Source organism: Oncorhynchus keta, chromosome 12, assembly GCF_023373465.1.
Source record: "Oncorhynchus keta strain PuntledgeMale-10-30-2019 chromosome 12, Oket_V2, whole genome shotgun sequence".
In the NCBI taxonomy this organism is placed as follows: Eukaryota; Metazoa; Chordata; class Actinopteri; order Salmoniformes; family Salmonidae; genus Oncorhynchus; species Oncorhynchus keta.
The window spans coordinates 54,944,923-54,964,883 of NC_068432.1; the positions used below are offsets into that span (position 1 = coordinate 54,944,923).

The window sequence follows — 19,961 nt, forward strand, 5'->3', positions numbered from 1 at the left end:
TACTCAGCTAGGAGTTGGTGAGGCCCTCTACTCAGCTAGGAGTTGGTGAGGCCCTCTACTCAGCTAGGAGTTGGTGAGGCCCTCTACTCAGCTAGGAGTTGGTGAGGCCCTCTACTCAGCTAGGAGATGGTGAGGCCCTCTACTCAGCTAGGAGATGGTGAGGCCCTACAGACTCAGCTAGGAGTTGGTGAGGCCCTCTACTCAGCTAGGAGTTGGTGAGGCCCTCTACTCAGCTGGGAGTTAAAGTGAGGCCCTCTACTCAGCTAGGAGTTGGTGAGGCCCTCTACTCAGCTAGGAGTTGGTGAGGCCCTCTACTCAGCTAGGAGTTGGTGAGGCCCTCTACTCAGCTAGGAGTTGGTGAGGCCCTCTACTCAGCTAGGAGATGGTGAGGCCCTCTACTCAGCTAGGAGATGGTGAGGCCCTCTACTCAGCTAGGAGATGGTGAGGCCCTCTACTCAGCTAGGAGATGGTGAGGCCCTCTACTCAGCTAGGAGATGGTGAGGCCCTCTACTCAGCTAGGAGATGGTGAGGCCCTCTACTCAGCTAGGAGATGGTGAGGCCCTCTACTCAGCTAGGAGATGGTGAGGCCCTCTACTCAGCTAGGAGATGGTGAGGCCCTCTACTCAGCTAGGAGCTGGTGAGACCCTCTACTCAGCTAGGAGCTGGTGAGACCCTCTACTCTGCTAGGAGCTGGTGAGGCCCTCTACTCAGCTAGGAGTTGGTGAGGCCCTCTAAATCAAATCAAATCAAATTTATTTATATAGCCCTTCGTACATCAGCTGATATCTCAAAGTGCTGTACAGAAACCCAGCCTAAAACCCCAAACAGCAAACAATGCAGGTGTAAAAGCACGGTGGCTAGGAAAAACTCCTAGAAAGGCCAAAACCTAGGAAGAAACCTAGAGAGGAACCGGGCTATGTGGGGTGGCCAGTCCTCTTCTGGCTGTGCCGGGTAGAGATTATAACAGAACATGACCAAGATGTTCAAATGTTCATAAATGACCAGCATGGTCGAATAATAATAAGGCAGAACAGTTGAAACTGGAGCAGCAGCAGTCAGGTGGAATGGGGACAGCAAGGAGCCATCATGTCAGGTAGTCCTGGGGCACTGTCCTAGGGCTCAGGTCCTCCGAGAGAGAGAGAAAGAAAGAGAGAATTAGAGAGAGCATATGTGGGGTGGCCAGTCCTCTTTGGCTGTGCCCCCGTGGAGATTATAACAGAACGTGGCCAAGATGTTCAAATGTTCATAAATGACCCAGCATGGTTGAATAATAGTAAGGCAGAACAGTTGAAACTGGAGCAGGAGCATGGCCAGGTGGACTGGGGACAGCAAGGAGTCCTCATGTCAGGTAGTCCTGGGACATGGTCCTAGGGCCCAGGCCAGTTGAAACTGGAGCAGCAGCATGGCCAGGTGGACTGGGGACAGCAAGGAGTCATCATGTCAGGTAGTCCTGGGGCATGGTCCTAGGGCTCAGGTCCTCCGAGAGAGAGAAAGAAAGAGAGAAGGAGAGAATTAGAGAACGCACACTTAGATTCACACAGGACACCGAATAGGACAGGAGAAGTACTCCAGATATAACAAACTGACCCTAGCCCCCGACACATAAACTACTGCAGCATAAATACTGGAGGCTGAGACAGGAGGGGTCAGGAGACACTGTGGCCCCATCCGAGGACACCCCGGACAGGGCCAAACAGGAAGGATATAACCCCACCCACTTTGCCAAAGCACAGCCCCCACACCACTAGAGGGGTATCTTCAACCACCAACTCACCATCCTGAGACAAGGCCGAGTATAGCCCACAAAGATCTCCGCCACGGTACAACCCAGGGGGGCAACCCAGACAGGCCGACCACAACAGTGAATCAACCCACCCAGGTGACGCCCCCCAGGGACGGCACGAGAGAGCCCCAGCAAGCCAGTGACTCAGCCCCGTAACAGGGTTAGAGGCAGAGAATCCCAGTGGAAAGAGGGGAACCGGCCAGGCAGAAGAGGGGAACCGGCCAGCTAGGAGATGGTGAGGCCCTCTACTCAGCTAGGAGATGGTGAGGCCCTCTACTCTGCTCGGGCTGGTGAGGCCCTCTACTCAGCTAGGAGATGGTGAGGCCCTCTAGTCCGCTAGGAGATGGTGAGGCCCTCTGCTCTGCTGGCCTTGAGAACAAAGCTGAGAGGAGAGGAGGTTAACCTCTGTCTGTCCTGACTGTTGTTATAACTTGTTATATCCTATGGGCCCTAGTCTAAAGTTGTAATAAGGTGCCATTTTATACTCAGAGCGAGCTCTGAGTAAATATTACTCCAGGATCTCCGTAAAGACTGAAGAGGCCACTGACACCTGGAGGAGCATTAGAGGCCCTTCATAGAGGCTCTAAATAATGGGCCTTCATAGTCAATTATGTAATTGAAAGCAGATAACTATCACTAGATTGTAAACTGGTTGGAATGCCGTCTTACCTACCAGCTTGGTGTCTTACCACATCGTTATGGAAATCAGGCCCCAGACCGATACACAGACAGGACAGTAGACCACACAGACAGGACAGTAGACCACACAGACAGGACAGTAGACCACACAGACAGTAGACCACACAGACAGTAGACCACACAGACAGTAGACCACACAGACAGTAGACCACACAGACAGTGGACCACACTGACAGCCAGGTCAGTAGACCACACAGACAGTAGACCACACAGACAGTAGACCACACAGACAGTAGACCACACAGACAGTAGACCACACAGACAGGACAGTAGACCAGACAGACCAGACAGACAGTACACCAGGCAGACAGCACACCAGACAGACAGCACACCAGGCAGACAGCACACCAGGCAGACAGCACACCAGACAGACAGCACACCAGACAGACAGCACACCAGGCAGACAGCACACCAGGCAGACAGCACACCAGACAGACAGCACACCAGGCAGACAGCACACCAGACAGACAGCACACCAGACAGACAGCACACCAGGCAGACAGCACACCAGGCAGACAGCACACCAGGCAGACAGCACACCAGACAGACAGCACACCAGACAGACAGCACACCAGGCAGACAGCACACCAGACAGACAGCACACCAGGCAGACAGCACACCAGGCAGACAGCACACCAGGCAGACAGCACACCAGACAGACAGCACACCAGGCAGACAGCACACCAGGCAGACAGCACACCAGACAGACAGCACACCAGACAGACAGCACACCAGGCAGACAGCACACCAGACAGACAGTACACCAGACAGACAGCACTGACAGACAGCACACCAGGCAGACAGCACACCAGACAGACAGCACACCAGACAGACAGCACACCAGGCAGACAGCACACCAGACAGACAGTACACCAGACAGACAGCACTGACAGACAGACAGTACACCAGGCAGACAGCACACCAGACAGACAGCACACCAGGCAGACAGCACACCAGACAGACAGCACACCAGGCAGACAGCACACCAGACAGACAGCACACCAGACAGACAGCACACCAGGCAGACAGCACACCAGGCAGACAGCACACCAGACAGACAGCACACCAGACAGACAGCACACCAGGCAGACAGCACACCAGGCAGACAGCACACCAGGCAGACAGTACACCAGACAGACCAGACAGCTAGATAAAGACCAAACAGACCAATTCATTATGAAGTAATTAGGGGACTGTAATATTGTCCCTAATTGCTACAGTGACAATTAACCACTGACAAGACTAGAGGGAAGTAAGTAGCTAACCTGTTGACCACTGACAAGACAAGAGGGAAGTAGTGAACCTGTTGACCACTGACAAGACAAGAGGGAAGTAAGTAGCTAACCTGTTGACCACTGACAAGACTAGAGGGAAGTAAGTAGTGAACCTGTTGACCACTGACAAGACAAGAGGGAAGTAAGTAGCTAACCTGTTGACCACTGACAAGACTAGAGGGAAGTAATGAACCTGTTGACCACTGACAAGACAAGAGGGAAGTAAGTAGCTAACCTGTTGACCACTGACAAGACTAGAGGGAAGTAGCTAACCTGTTGACCACTGACAAGACAAGAGGGATGTAAGTAGCTAACCTGTTGACCACTGACAAGACTAGAGGGAAGTAAGTAGCTAACCTGTTGACCACTGACAAGACTAGAGGAAGTAAGTAGCTAACCTGTTGACCACTGACAAGACTAGAGGGAAGTAAGTAGCTAACCTGTTGACCACTGACAAGACAAGAGGGAAGTAAGTAGCTAACCTGTTGACCACTGACAAGACTAGAGGGAAGTAAGTAGCTAACCTGTTGACCACTGACAAGACTAGAGGGAAGTAAGTAGCTAACCTGTTGACCACTGACAAGACTAGAGGAAGTAATGAACCTGTTGACCACTGACAAGACTAGAGGGAAGTAAGTAGCTAACCTGTTGACCACTGACAAGACAAGAGGGAAGTAATGAACCTGTTGACCACTGACAAGACTAGAGGGAAGTAATGAACCTGTTGACCACTGACAAGACAGAGGGAAGTAGTGAACCTGTTGACCACTGACAAGACTAGAGGGAAGTAGTGAACCTGTTGACCACTGACAAGACAGAGGGAAGTAAGTAGCTAACCTGTTGACCACTGACAAGACTAGAGGGAAGTAAGTAGTGAACCTGTTGACCACTGACAAGACAAGAGGGAAGTAAGTAGCTAACCTGTTGACCACTGACAAGACTAGAGGGAAGTAAGTAGTGAACCTGTTGACCACTGACAAGACAAGAGGGAAGTAATGAACCTGTTGACCACTGACAAGACTAGAGGGAAGTAAGTAGCTAACCTGTTGACCACTGACAAGACAAGAGGGAAGTAAGTAGCTAACCTGTTGACCACTGACAAGACAAGAGGGAAGTAAGTAGCTAACCTGTTGACCACTGACAAGACTAGAGGGAAGTAAGTAGCTAACCTGTTGACCACTGACAAGACTAGAGGGAAGTAAGTAGCTAACCTGTTGACCACTGACAAGACTAGAGGGAAGTAATGAACCTGTTGACCACTGACAAGACTAGAGGGAAGTAATGAACCTGTTGACCACTGACAAGACAAGAGGGAAGTAAGTAGCTAACCTGTTGACCACTGACAAGACAAGAGGGAAGTAAGTAGCTAACCTGTTGACCACTGACAAGACTAGAGGGAAGTAATGAACCTGTTGACCACTGACAAGACTAGAGGGAAGTAAGTAGCGAACCTGTTGACCACTGACAAGACAAGAGGGAAGTAATGAACCTGTTGACCACTGACAAGACTAGAGGGAAGTAAGTAGCTAACCTGTTGACCACTGACAAGACTAGAGGGAAGTAAGTAGCTAACCTGTTGACCACTGACAAGACAAGAGGGAAGTAAGTAGCTAACCTGTTGACCACTGACAAGACTAGAGGGAAGTAATGAACCTGTTGACCACTGACAAGACTAGAGGGAAGTAATGAACCTGTTGACCACTGACAAGACTAGAGGGAAGTAATGAACCTGTTGACCACTGACAAGACTAGAGGGAAGTAATGAACCTGTTGACCACTGACAAGACTAGAGGGAAGTAAGTAGCTAACCTGTTGACCACTGACAAGACTAGAGGGAAGTAAGTAGCTAACCTGTTGACCACTGACAAGACTAGAGGGAAGTAAGTAGTGAACCTGTTGACCACTGACAAGACAAGAGGGAAGTAATGAACCTGTTGACCACTGACAAGACAAGAGGGAAGTAGTGAACCTGTTGACCACTGACAAGACTAGAGGGAAGTAAGTAGCTAACCTGTTGACCACTGACAAGACAAGAGGGAAGTAATGAACCTGTTGACCACTGACAAGACAAGAGGGAAGTAATGAACCTGTTGACCACTGACAAGACTAGAGGGAAGTAATGAACCTGTTGACCACTGACAAGACTAGAGGGAAGTAAGTAGCTAACCTGTTGACCACTGACAAGACTAGAGGGAAGTAAGTAGCTAACCTGTTGACCACTGACAAGACTAGAGGGAAGTAATGAACCTGTTGACCACTGACAAGACTAGAGGGAAGTAAGTAGCTAACCTGTTGACCACTGACAAGACTAGAGGGAAGTAATGAACCTGTTGACCACTGACAAGACTAGAGGGAAGTAAGTAGCTAACCTGTTGACCACTGACAAGACAAGAGGGAAGTAAGTAGCTAACCTGTTGACCACTGACAAGACAAGAGGGAAGTAAGTAGCTAACCTGTTGACCACTGACAAGACTAGAGGGAAGTAAGTAGCTAACCTGTTGACCACTGACAAGACAAGAGGGAAGTAAGTAGCTAACCTGTTGACCACTGACAAGACTAGAGGGAAGTAAGTAGCTAACCTGTTGACCACTGACAAGACAAGAGGGAAGTAAGTAGCTAACCTGTTGACCACTGACAAGACTAGAGGGAAGTAAGTAGCTAACCTGTTGACCACTGACAAGACTAGAGGGAAGTAATGAACCTGTTGACCACTGACAAGACTAGAGGGAAGTAAGTAGCTAACCTGTTGACCACTGACAAGACTAGAGGGAAGTAAGTAGCTAACCTGTTGACCACTGACAAGACAAGAGGGAAGTAATGAACCTGTTGACCACTGACAAGACAAGAGGGAAGTAGTGAACCTGTTGACCACTGACAAGACAAGAGGGAAGTAATGAACCTGTTGACCACTGACAAGACTAGAGGGAAGTAATGAACCTGTTGACCACTGACAAGACTAGAGGGAAGTAATGAACCTGTTGACCACTGACAAGACTAGAGGGAAGTAATGAACCTGTTGACCACTGACAAGACTAGAGGGAAGTAATGAACCTGTTGACCACTGACAAGACTAGAGGGAAGTAAGTAGTGAACCTGTTGACCACTGACAAGACAAGAGGGAAGTAAGTAGCTAACCTGTTGACCACTGACAAGACTAGAGGGAAGTAATGAACCTGTTGACCACTGACAAGACAAGAGGGAAGTAAGTAGCTAACCTGTTGACCACTGACAAGACAAGAGGGAAGTAAGTAGTGAACCTGTTGACCACTGACAAGACTAGAGGGAAGTAGCTAACCTGTTGACCACTGACAAGACAAGAGGGAAGTAAGTAGCGAACCTGTTGACCACTGACAAGACTAGAGGGAAGTAAGTAGCTAACCTGTCGACCACTGACAAGACAAGAGGGAAGTAATGAACCTGTTGACCACTGACAAGACAAGAGGGAAGTAAGTAGCTAACCTGTTGACCACTGACAAGACTAGAGGGAAGTAAGTAGCTGAACCTGTTGACCACTGACAAGACTAGAGGGAAGTAAGTGAACCTGTTGACCACTGACAAGACTAGAGGGAAGTAAGTAGAACCTGTTGACCACTGACAAGACTAGAGGGAAGTAGTGAACCTGTTGACCACTGACAAGACTAGAGGGAAGTAAGTAGCGAACCTGTTGACCACTGACAAGACAAGAGGGAAGTAAGTAGCTGAACCTGTTGACCACTGACAAGACTAGAGGGAAGTAGTGAACCTGTTGACCACTGACAAGACTAGAGGGAAGTAGCTAACCTGTTGACCACTGACAAGACTAGAGGGAAGTAGTGAACCTGTTGACCACTGACAAGACTAGAGGGAAGTAGTGAACCTGTTGACCACTGACAAGACAAGAGGGAAGTAGTGAACCTGTTGACCACTGACAAGACTAGAGGGAAGTAGCTAACCTGTTGACCACTGACAAGACTAGAGGGAAGTAATGAACCTGTTGACCACTGACAAGACTAGAGGGAAGTAATGAACCTGTTGACCACTGACAAGACTAGAGGGAAGTAAGTAGCTAACCTGTTGACCACTGACAAGACTAGAGGGAAGTAAGTAGCTAACCTGTTGACCACTGACAAGACTAGAGGGAAGTAAGTAGCTAACCTGTTGACCACTGACAAGACTAGAGGGAAGTAATGAACCTGTTGACCACTGACAAGACTAGAGGGAAGTAAGTAGCTAACCTGTTGACCACTGACAAGACTAGAGGGAAGTAAGTAGCTAACCTGTTGACCACTGACAAGACTAGAGGGAAGTAAGTAGCTAACCTGTTGACCACTGACAAGACTAGAGGGAAGTAATGAACCTGTTGACCACTGACAAGACAAGAGGGAAGTAAGTAGCTAACCTGTTGACCACTGACAAGACAAGAGGGAAGTAAGTAGCTAACCTGTTGACCACTGACAAGACAAGAGGGAAGTAAGTAGCTAACCTGTTGACCACTGACAAGACTAGAGGGAAGTAATGAACCTGTTGACCACTGACAAGACTAGAGGGAAGTAATGAACCTGTTGACCACTGACAAGACAAGAGGGAAGTAAGTAGCTAACCTGTTGACCACTGACAAGACAAGAGGGAAGTAAGTAGCTAACCTGTTGACCACTGACAAGACTAGAGGGAAGTAAGTAGCTAACCTGTTGACCACTGACAAGACAAGAGGGAAGTAATGAACCTGTTGACCACTGACAAGACTAGAGGGAAGTAATGAACCTGTTGACCACTGACAAGACTAGAGGGAAGTAAGTAGCTAACCTGTTGACCACTGACAAGACTAGAGGGAAGTAAGTAGCTAACCTGTTGACCACTGACAAGACAAGAGGGAAGTAATGAACCTGTTGACCACTGACAAGACTAGAGGGAAGTAATGAACCTGTTGACCACTGACAAGACTAGAGGGAAGTAAGTAGCTAACCTGTTGACCACTGACAAGACTAGAGGGAAGTAAGTAGCTAACCTGTTGACCACTGACAAGACAAGAGGGAAGTAAGTAGTTAACCTGTTGACCACTGACAAGACTAGAGGGAAGTAATGAACCTGTTGACCACTGACAAGACTAGAGGGAAGTAATGAACCTGTTGACCACTGACAAGACTAGAGGGAAGTAAGTAGCTAACCTGTTGACCACTGACAAGACAAGAGGGAAGTAAGTAGTGAACCTGTTGACCACTGACAAGACTAGAGGGAAGTAATGAACCTGTTGACCACTGACAAGACAAGAGGGAAGTAAGTAGCTAACCTGTTGACCACTGACAAGACTAGAGGGAAGTAATGAACCTGTTGACCACTGACAAGACAAGAGGGAAGTAAGTAGTGAACCTGTTGACCACTGACAAGACTAGAGGGAAGTAAGTAGCTAACCTGTTGACCACTGACAAGACAAGAGGGAAGTAAGTAGCTAACCTGTTGACCACTGACAAGACTAGAGGGAAGTAAGTAGCTAACCTGTTGACCACTGACAAGACTAGAGGGAAGTAATGAACCTGTTGACCACTGACAAGACTAGAGGGAAGTAATGAACCTGTTGACCACTGACAAGACTAGAGGGAAGTAATGAACCTGTTGACCACTGACAAGACTAGAGGGAAGTAATGAACCTGTTGACCACTGACAAGACAAGAGGGAAGTAAGTAGCTAACCTGTTGACCACTGACAAGACTAGAGGGAAGTAAGTGAACCTGTTGACCACTGACAAGACTAGAGGGAAGTAAGTGAACCTGTTGACCACTGACAAGACTAGAGGGAAGTAGTGAACCTGTTGACCACTGACAAGACTAGAGGGAAGTAGTGAACCTGTTGACCACTGACAAGACAAGAGGGAAGTAAGTAGCTAACCTGTTGACCACTGACAAGACAAGAGGGAAGTAAGTAGCTAACCTGTCGACCACTGACAAGACTAGAGGGAAGTAATGAACCTGTTGACCACTGACAAGACAAGAGGGAAGTAAGTAGCTAACCTGTTGACCACTGACAAGACAAGAGGGAAGTAATGAACCTGTTGACCACTGACAAGACAAGAGGGAAGTAGTGAACCTGTTGACCACTGACAAGACTAGAGGGAAGTAAGTAGCTAACCTGTTGACCACTGACAAGACAAGAGGGAAGTAAGTAGCTAACCTGTTGACCACTGACAAGACTAGAGGGAAGTAAGTAGCTAACCTGTTGACCACTGACAAGACAGAGGGAAGTAAGTAGAACCTGTTGACCACTGACAAGACTGGAGGGAAGTAATGAACCTGTTGACCACTGACAAGACTAGAGGGAAGTAATGAACCTGTTGACCACTGACAAGACTAGAGGGAAGTAATGAACCTGTTGACCACTGACAAGACAAGAGGGAAGTAAGTAGCTAACCTGTTGACCACTGACAAGACTAGAGGGAAGTAATGAACCTGTTGACCACTGACAAGACTAGAGGGAAGTAATGAACCTGTTGACCACTGACAAGACTAGAGGGAAGTAATGAACCTGTTGACCACTGACAAGACTAGAGGGAAGTAATGAACCTGTTGACCACTGACAAGACAAGAGGGAAGTAAGTAGCTAACCTGTTGACCACTGACAAGACTAGAGGGAAGTAAGTAGCTAACCTGTTGACCACTGACAAGACAAGAGGGAAGTAAGTAGCTAACCTGTTGACCACTGACAAGACTAGAGGGAAGTAAGTAGTGAACCTGTTGACCACTGACAAGACAAGAGGGAAGTAAGTAGCTAACCTGTTGACCACTGACAAGACTAGAGGGAAGTAAGTAGCTAACCTGTTGACCACTGACAAGACTAGAGGGAAGTAAGCTAACCTGTTGACCACTGACAAGACTAGAGGGAAGTAAGTAGTGAACCTGTTGACCACTGACAAGACAAGAGGGAAGTAATGAACCTGTTGACCACTGACAAGACAAGAGGGAAGTAAGTAGCTAACCTGTTGACCACTGACAAGACTAGAGGGAAGTAAGTAGTGAACCTGTTGACCACTGACAAGACAAGAGGGAAGTAAGTAGCTAACCTGTTGACCACTGACAAGACAAGAGGGAAGTAAGTAGCTAACCTGTTGACCACTGACAAGACAAGAGGGAAGTAATGAACCTGTTGACCACTGACAAGACTAGAGGGAAGTAATGAACCTGTTGACCACTGACAAGACTAGAGGGAAGTAAGTAGCTAACCTGTTGACCACTGACAAGACTAGAGGGAAGTAAGTAGCTAACCTAACACTCAGACAGGTTCAGATCTGGTCAGGCAACATTTCTCCTGAAGAAGACAATAGGTCCCATTGTTTGAGTTTCACATCACATCTTCCACTACGGACGTAGTAGGTCTGATTTACAGGCTGTGTTCTCCACCGGGCGGTCGGTCGGGCTACTCTACTCTGAATTTACAAATGATACTTGAATATGATGTGAAAGTAGCAAGAAAGATCTCCTTAGCCAGGCATGTTGTTTGTTTTGGATGTTATGGAAAAGCAGGGAACATGCCAAGATTGCTGCTTCAACTGGATACTCAAAGCTTTTAAACCAAACTTGTATGTATTCTTACATTATTGTAATGCCGGTGAAGGATTATTCAGCTTATTTTCTAGTGCACTACTTTTGACCAGAACCCTATGGGCCCTGGTCAAAACAAAGTGCACTACATAGGGAATAGGGTTTTATAGGGCTCTGGTCTAAAGTAGTGCACTATATAGGGAATAGGGTTCCATAGGGCTCTAAGTCTAAATTAGTGCACTATATAGGGAATAGAGTTCCATAGGGCTCTGGTCTAAAGTAGTGCACTATATAGGGAATAGAGTTCCATAGGGTTCTGGTCTAAAGTAGTGCACTATATAGGGTTCCATAGGGCTCTGGTCTAAAGTAGTGCACTATATAGGGAATAGGGTCCCATAGGGCTCTGGTCTAAAGTAGTAGTGTTCCATAGGGCTCTGGTCTAAAGCAGTGCACTATATAGGGGATAGAGTTCCATAGGGCTCTGGTCTAAAGCAGTGCACTATATAGGGAATAGAGTTCCATAGGGCTCTGGTCTAAAGTAGTGCACTATAGGGAATAGGGTTCCATAGGGCTCTGGTCTAAAGTAGTGCACTATATAGGGAATAGAGTTCCATAGGGTTCTGGTCTAAAGTAGTGCACTATATAGGGTTCCATAGGGCTCTGGTCTAAAGTAGTGCACTATATAGGGAATAGTGTTCCATAGGGCTCTGGTCTAAAGTAGTGCACTATATAGGGAATAGAGTTCGATAGGGCTCTGGTCTGAAGTAGTGCACTATATAAGGAATAGAGTTCCATAGGGTTCTGGTCTAAAGTAGTGCACTATATAGGGGATAGTGTTCCATAGGGCTCTGGTCTAAAGTAGTGCACTATATAGGGAATAGAGTTCCATAGGGCTCTGGTCTAAAGTAGTGCACTATATAAGGAATAGTGTTCCATAGGGTTCTGGTCTAAAGTAGTGTACTATATAGGGTTCCATAGGGCTCTGTTCTAAAGTAGTGCACTATATAGGGAATAGGATACCATAGGGAATAGGGTTCCATAGGGCTCTGGTCTAAAGTAGTGCACTATATAGGGAATAGGGTCCCATAGGGCTCTGGTCTAAAGTAGTGCACTATATAGGGGATAGTGTTCCATAGAGCTCTGGTCAAAAGTAGTGCACTATATAGGGAATAGGGTGCCATTTGGGATGACGTCGTATGCTCATAAGCAGGCTGTTACAGTGGTAGTATAAATCCGCTTGGCTTTAAAGCACCGTGGATATGACATCACATCAAATTAAACCGCATGGTGGGAATGATGTGATCTGTATTAGATTTTAGAATCAGATTTAACTCTTGTAATCTTTGTCAGGCTGTAATTAAGTAAATGGATACAGTCCAAATCAAATTGTATTGGTAGCGTATACATATTAGTAGATGTGGGTGTAGCTAAATGCTTGTGTTTCTAGCTCCAACAGTAGTATCTAGCTAAATGCATGTGTTTCTAGCTCCAACAGTAGTATCTAGCTAAATGCTTGTGTTTCCAGCTCCAACAGTAGTATCTAGCTAAATGCTTGTGTTTCTAGCTCCAACAGTGCAGTAGTATCTAGCTAAATGCATGTGTTTCTAGCTCCAACAGTAGTATCTAGCTAAATGCTTGTGTTTCTAGCTCCAACAGTAGTATCTAGCTAAATGCTTGTGTTTCCAGCTCCAACAGTACAGTAATATCTAACTAAATGCTTGTGTTCCTAGCTCCAACAGTACAGTAATATCTAACTAAATGCTTGTGGTCCTAGCTCCAACAGTGCAGTAATATCTAACTAAATGCTTGTGTTCCTAGCTCCAACAGTACAGTAGTATCTAACTAAATGCTTGTGTTTCTAGCTCCAACAGTGCAGTAATATCTAACTAAATGCTTGTGTTTCTAGCTCCAACAGTACAGTAGTATCTAACTAAATGCTTGTGTTTCTAGCTCCAACAGTAGTATCTAACTAAATGCTTGTGTTTCTAGCTCCAACAGTACAGTAGTATCTAACTAAATGCTTGTGTTTCTAGCTCCAACAGTAGTATCTAACTAAATGCTTGTGTTTCTAGCTCCAACAGTAGTATCTAGCTAAATGCTTGTGTTTCTAGCTCCAACAGTGTAGTAATATCTAACTAAATGCTGGTGTTTCTAAATCTAAAAGTAAAAGAATGGAATTAAGAAATATATAAATATTAGGAACGATCAATGTTCGGAGTGTCATTGACTAAAATACAGTAGAATAGAATACAGTACATACATACTGTATGAGATGAGTAAAGCAGTATGTAAACATTATTAAAGTGGCCAGTGATTCCATGTCTACGTATATGGAGGCAAAAGCCTCTAAAAACAATAAGCATTGTTAACTGGAAGTCTTGGGACACCAATGAAATGTTGTAATTTTAGAGGCTATACAGAACGTTTGCCTTCCATTGAGCCAAACAGGGGTCCCCTTAAATGGACAGAAATATCGTCAAATAAATGTCCTCATTGGAAATAAAGGGCCACACCCCTAAAAATCCTGTTTTTACGTCAGTATTCTGTTCTCTGAGTAATGTTGTGACTTTGGATGTATTTAAACCCCTGAACCAAAAGACACGAAGCCTCACAGTCACAACCAGCTAAATCTCTCTCTCTGATCTAAACTCGTAATCCCACTGACTGTGGGGAAGAACTGGGAGTGTCCTCACTAAGTTGAGTACAAAACGCAAAGATACCTCGTGATTTCGTGTTTAGACAGGATCGTTGTTAAAATGTGTGCGGTTCCATTACTTACGTTTGAGTCATGACCCTGATAGCGTCACTCTGGCGTTGTATCAGTGTGTGGAATGTGTGAAGCAGAGCTTGAAGCTAATCTCTGTCTCTGTCTGTCAGTGGACTAAACAGGTCGGCCAGATGGTTCAACTATTTATCAATTTCCACTGATCGATATCTGAGCTCAGATCTTGTTGCCACGTGTTCTAACCCAGCAGCACAATGGGTGGCTCTGTGATGAAGAGAGGCCGTTCCAGCTAGGGGCCTGTCAACACCTTGTCCAACACCTTGTTCAACACCCTGTCTGTCAACACCCTGTCTGTCAACACCTTGTTCAACACCCTGTCTGTCAACACCTTGTTCAACACCCTCTGTCTGTCAACACCCTGTCTGTCAACACCTTGTTCAACACCCTGTCTGTCAACACCTTGTTCAACACCCTGTCTGTCAACACCCTGTCTGTCAACACCTTGTTCAACACCCTGTCTGTCAACACCCTGTCTGTCAACACCTTGTTCAACACCCTGTCTGTCAACACCCTGTCTGTCAACACCTTGTTCAACACCCTGTCTGTCAACACCCTGTCTGTCAACACCCTGTCTGTCAACACCCTGTCTGTCAACACCTTGTTCAACACCCTGTCTGTCAACACCTTGTTCAACACCCTGTCTGTCAACACCCTGTCTGTCAACACCTTGTTCAACACCCTGTCTGTCAACACCCTGTCTGTCAACACCTTGTTCAACACCCTGTCTGTCAACACCTTGTTCAACACCCTGTCTGTCAACACCCTGTCTGTCAACACCCTGTCTGTCAACACCTTGTTCAACACCCTGTCTGTCAACACCCTATCTGTCAACACCTTGTTCAACACCCTGTCTGTCAACACCCTGTCTGTCAACACCCTGTCTGTCAACACCCTGTCTGTCAACACCTTGTTCAACACCCTGTCTGTCAACACCCTGTCTGTCAACACCGTGTTCAACACCCTGTCTGTCAACACCTTGTTCAACACCCTGTCTGTCAACACCCTGTCTGTCAACACCTTGTTCAACACCCTGTCTGTCAACACCCTGTCTGTCAACACCCTGTCTGTCAACACCCTGTCTGTCAACACCTTGTTCAACACCCTGTCTGTCAACACCCTATCTGTCAACACCTTGTTCAACACCCTGTCTGTCAACACCCTGTCTGTCAACACCCTGTCTGTCAACACCCTGTCTGTCAACACCTTGTTCAACACCTTGTTCAACACCCTGTCTGTCAACACCCTGTCTGTCAACACCCTGTCTGTCAACACCTTGTTCAACACCCTGTCTGTCAACACCCTGTCTGTCAACACCCTGTCTGTCAACACCTTGTTCAACACCCTGTCTGTCAACACCCTGTCTGTCAACACCCTGTCTGTCAACACCTTGTTCAACACCCTGTCTGTCAACACCCTGTCTGTCAACACCCTGTCTGTCAACACCCTGTCTGTCAACACATTTAACATTTACATTTAAGTCATTTAGCAGACGCTCTTATCCAGAGCGACTTACAAATTGGTGCATTCACCTTATGACATCCAGTAGAACAGTCACTTTACAATAGTGCATCTAAATCTTAAAGGGGGGTGAGAAGGATTACTTATCCTATCCTAGGTATTCCTTAAAGAGGTGGGGTTTCAGGTGTCTCCGGAAGGTGGTGTTTGACTCCGCTGTCCTGGCGTGGCATCGTGAGGGAGTTTGTTCCACCATTGGGGGGCCAGAGCAGCGAACAGTTTTGACTGGGCTGAGCGGGAACTGTACTTCCTCAGTGGTAGGGAGGCGAGCAGGCCAGAGGTGGTCCTTCTGTAGCTCAGTTGGTAGAGCATGGCGCTTGTAACGCCAGGGTAGTGGGTTCGATTCCCGGGACCACCCATACGTAGAATGTATGCACACATGACTGTAAGTCGCTTTGGATAAAAGCGTCTGCTAAATGGCATATATTATATATTATATATTATGAACGCAGTGCCCTTGTTTGGGTGTAGGGCCTGATCAGAGCCTGGAGGTACTGAGGTGCCGTTCCCCTCACAGCTCCGTAGGCAAGCACCATGGTCTTGTAGCGGATGCGAGCTTCAACTGGAAGCCAGTGGAGAGAGCGGAGGAGCGGGGTGACGTGAGAGAACTTGGGAAGGTTGACCACCAGACGGGCTGCAGCGTTCTGGATGAGTTGTAGGGGTTTAATGGCACAGGCAGGGAGCCCAGCCAACAGCGAGTTGCAGTAATCCAGACGGGAGATGACAAGTGCCTGGATTAGGACCTGCGCCGCTTCCTGTGTGAGGCAGGGTCGAACTCTGCGGATGTTGTAGAGCATGAACCTACAGGAACGGGCCACCGCCTTGATGTTAGTTGAGAACGACAGGGTGTTGTCCAGGATCACGCCAAGGTTCTTAGCGCTCTGGGAGGAGGACACAATGGAGTTGTCAACCGTGATGGCGAGATCATGGAACGGGCAGTCCTTCCCCGGGAGGAAGAGCAGCTCCGTCTTGCCGAGGTTCAGCTTGAGGTGGTGATCCGTCATCCACACTGATATGTCTGCCAGACATGCAGAGATGCGATTCGCCACCTGGTCATCAGAAGGGGGAAAGGAGAAGATTAATTGTGTGTCGTCTGCATAGCAATGATAGGAGAGACCATGTGAGGTTATGACAGAGCCAAGTGACTTGGTGTATAGCGAGAATAGGAGAGGGCCTAGAACAGAGCCCTGGGGGACACCAGTGGTGAGAGCGCGTGGTGAGGAGACAGATTCTCGCCACGCCACCTGGTAGGAGCGACCTGTCAGGTAGGACGCAATCCAAGCGTGGGCCGCGCCGGAGATGCCCAACTCGGAGAGGGTGGAGAGGAGGATCTGATGGTTCACAGTATCGAAGGCAGCCGATAGGTCTAGAAGGATGAGAGCAGAGGAGAGAGAGTTAGCTTTAGCGGTGCGGAGCGCCTCCGTGATACAGAGAAGAGCAGTCTCAGTTGAATGACTAGTCTTGAAACCTGACTGATTTGGATCGAGAAGGTCATTCAGAGAGAGATAGCGGGAGAGCTGGCCAAGGACGGCACGTTCAAGAGTTTTGGAGAGAAAAGAAAGAAGGGATACTGGTCTGTAGTTGTTGACATCGGAGGGATCGAGTGTAGGTTTTTTCAGAAGGGGTGCAACTCTCGCTCTCTTGAAGACGGAAGGGACGTAGCCAGCACCCAACACCCTGTCTGTCAACACCCTGTCTGTCAACACCCTGTCTGTCAACACCTTGTTCAACACCCTGTCTGTCAACACCCTGTCTGTCAACACCCTGTCAGTCAACACCTTGTTCAACACCTTGTTCAACACCCTGTCTGTCAACACCTTGTTCAACACCCTGTCTGTCAACACCCTGTCTGTCAACACCCTGTCTGTCAACACCTTGTTCAACACCCTGTCTGTCAACACCCTGTCTATCAACACCCTGTCTGTCAACACCCTGTCTGTCAACACCTTGTTCAACACCCTGTCTGTCAACACCTTGTTCAACACCCTGTCTGTCAACACCCTGTCTGTCAACACCCTGTCTGTCAACTCCTTGTTCAACTCCTTGTTCAACTCCTTGTTCAACTCCTTATTCAACACTCAATCATGATCTTTGTCATTTAAAGTTTTAAGCAAATGTAGCCGATGTGAAATGGCTAGCTAGTTAGCTGTGGTGCGCGCTAGTGGTGTTTCAATCGGTGACGCCATGGCGAGGGGACGGACGTAAAGTCTATACTGTTACACAAAAAAACACTACAATTGGGGATAAGATCATCAACTAAATAACTATAATGTCAAACGTTAACGTGATGTCTAATCCGTGTCTTTCTCTTCTCTGCTTCTCACAGAAAAAGATGTCCTGATGCGGCACTCCAAACAGTAAACGTTACCCTGCTGTATCCCTCATCTCAACCTGCTCCTCCTCCTCCTCCTCCTGTACTTCCTGCTCCTCCAGAACAGACTATTGGTACCGTTGGTTCCTTCCTTGGGTCCCCAACCCTCACTCGGCCGGTTGACAAATCTCTGCTTTCCCCCTCTTCTCCGCTCCCCGGTCCTCGTCCCTGAACCTCCTCTCACCCCCGGTCCTCGTCCCTGAACCTCCTCTCCCCCCTCGCCCCAGTCTTCGCCCCACTTCCCCACGTCCCCGGCAACATGTCCATCGCCCTGAAGCAGGTCTTCAACAAGGACAAGACCTTCCGGCCCAAGCGTAAGTTTGAGCCGGGGACGCAGCGTTTCGAGCTGCATAAAAAGGCCCAGGCGTCGCTGAGCTCCGGGGTTGACCTACGGGCGGCGGTAGCTCTGCCCCACGGGGAGGATCTGAACGACTGGGTGGCCATGCACGTAGTTGACTTCTTCAACAGGATAAACCTCATCTACGGGACGGTGTGTGAGTTCTGCACGGAGAAGAGTTGTCCGGTCATGTCCGGAGGTCCTCGGTATGAGTACCGATGGCAGGACGATCACAAGTACAAGAAACCAACGGCTCTACCGGCTCCCAAGTACATGAACTTGCTGATGGACTGGATCGAGGTTCAGATCAACAATGAGGATATCTTCCCACCAGCATGGGTGAGTACTCTGGGTCTGCTGTAACTATATGCACAGTGGGGCAAAAGTATTTAGTCAGCCACCAATTGTGCAAGTTCTCCCACTTAAAAATACGAGAGGCCTGTAATACTTATTTTCCACCATAATTTGCAAATAAATTCATAAAGAATCCTACAATGTGATTTTCTGGATTTTTCCCCCTCATTTTGTCTGTCATAGTTGAAGTGTACCTATGATGAAAATTACAGGCCTCTCTCATCTTTTAAGTGGGAGAACTTGCACAATTGGTGACTGACTAAATACTTTTTTGCCCCACTGTACATCAGCCACACTCAACAGACCCAGACTTTTTTAGGAACTAGAAGCAGTGCTAGTGGGTAATATCACTCAGCAAACAAGGCCAGTAAAAACAAATCCATTATAATAACCAATGTAGTGATATTTGTGTTGTTTGCTTTATAACCCATTGGTTCATACGCGACTGTGATATACAATAAGACCCGTGATATACAACCAAAAGACAACAGCCACACAGCGGCAGAATAAATTCAACCACACCTTCTGTTTCATCACAAAACCGAAGAACAACAATCTGTCCGATGAAGTCCACAAAGCAAATAACGAATGTATTGTACCGGCAGGGTAGCCTAGTGGTTGGAGTGTAGAGGTGGCAGGGTAGCCTAGTGGTTAGAGTGTAGAGGTGACAGGGTAGCCTAGTGGTTAGAGTGTAGAGGTGACAGGGTAGCCTAGTGGTTAGAGTGTAGAGGTGACAGGGTAGCCTAGTGGTTAGAGTGTAGAGGTGGCAGGGTAGCCTAGTGGTTAGAGTGTAGAGGTGGCAGGGTAGCCTAGTGGTTAGAGTGTAGAGGTGGCAGGGTAGCCTAGTGGTTAGAGTGTAGAGGTGAGAGGGTAGCCTAGTGGTTAGAGTGTAGAGGTGACAGGGTAGCCTAGTGGTTAGAGTGTAGAGGTGGCAGGTAGCCTAGTGGTTAGAGTGTAGAGGTGACAGGGTAGCCTAGTGGTTAGAGTGTAGAGGTGGCAGGGTAGCCTAGTGGTTAGAGTGTAGAGGTGACAGGGTAGCCTAGTGGTTAGAGTGTAGAGATGACAGGGTAGCCTAGTGGTTAGAGTGTAGAGGTGGCAGGGTAGCCTAGTGGTTAGAGTGTAGAGGTGACAGGGTAGCCTAGTGGTTAGAGTGTAGAGGTGGCAGGGTAGCCTAGTGGTTAGAGTGTAGAGGTGACAGGGTAGCCTAGTGGTTAGAGTGTAGAGATGACAGGGTAGCCTAGTGGTTAGAGTGTAGAGATGACAGGGTAGCCTAGTGGTTAGAGTGTAGAGGTGGCAGGGTAGCCTAGTGGTTAGAGTGTAGAGGAGGCAGGGTAG

At 47.6% G+C, this 19,961-nt stretch overlaps 1 protein-coding gene across 5 annotated transcripts in view; it reads left to right on the forward strand.

Annotated features, from left to right (window-relative positions):
- LOC118382407 (MOB kinase activator 3B) overlaps window positions 1–19,961 on the forward strand; it is a 73,147-nt gene that overhangs the window by 21,539 nt on the left and 31,647 nt on the right. For 3 of the 5 annotated variants that reach the window (XR_008061574.1, XR_008061578.1, XR_008061575.1), the window contains one exon: window positions 17,891–18,611. Coding sequence is in view for 1 of the 5 variants with exons in the window: in XM_052458660.1 (XP_052314620.1) it covers window positions 18,195–18,624 (430 nt within the window). In the remaining 4 variants the exon portion in view is untranslated. Of the gene's footprint in view, window positions 1–11,114; window positions 11,303–17,890; window positions 18,625–19,961 lie in introns of those variants that run through there. The other 2 variants (XR_008061577.1, XM_052458660.1) reach the window with 2 other exon arrangements.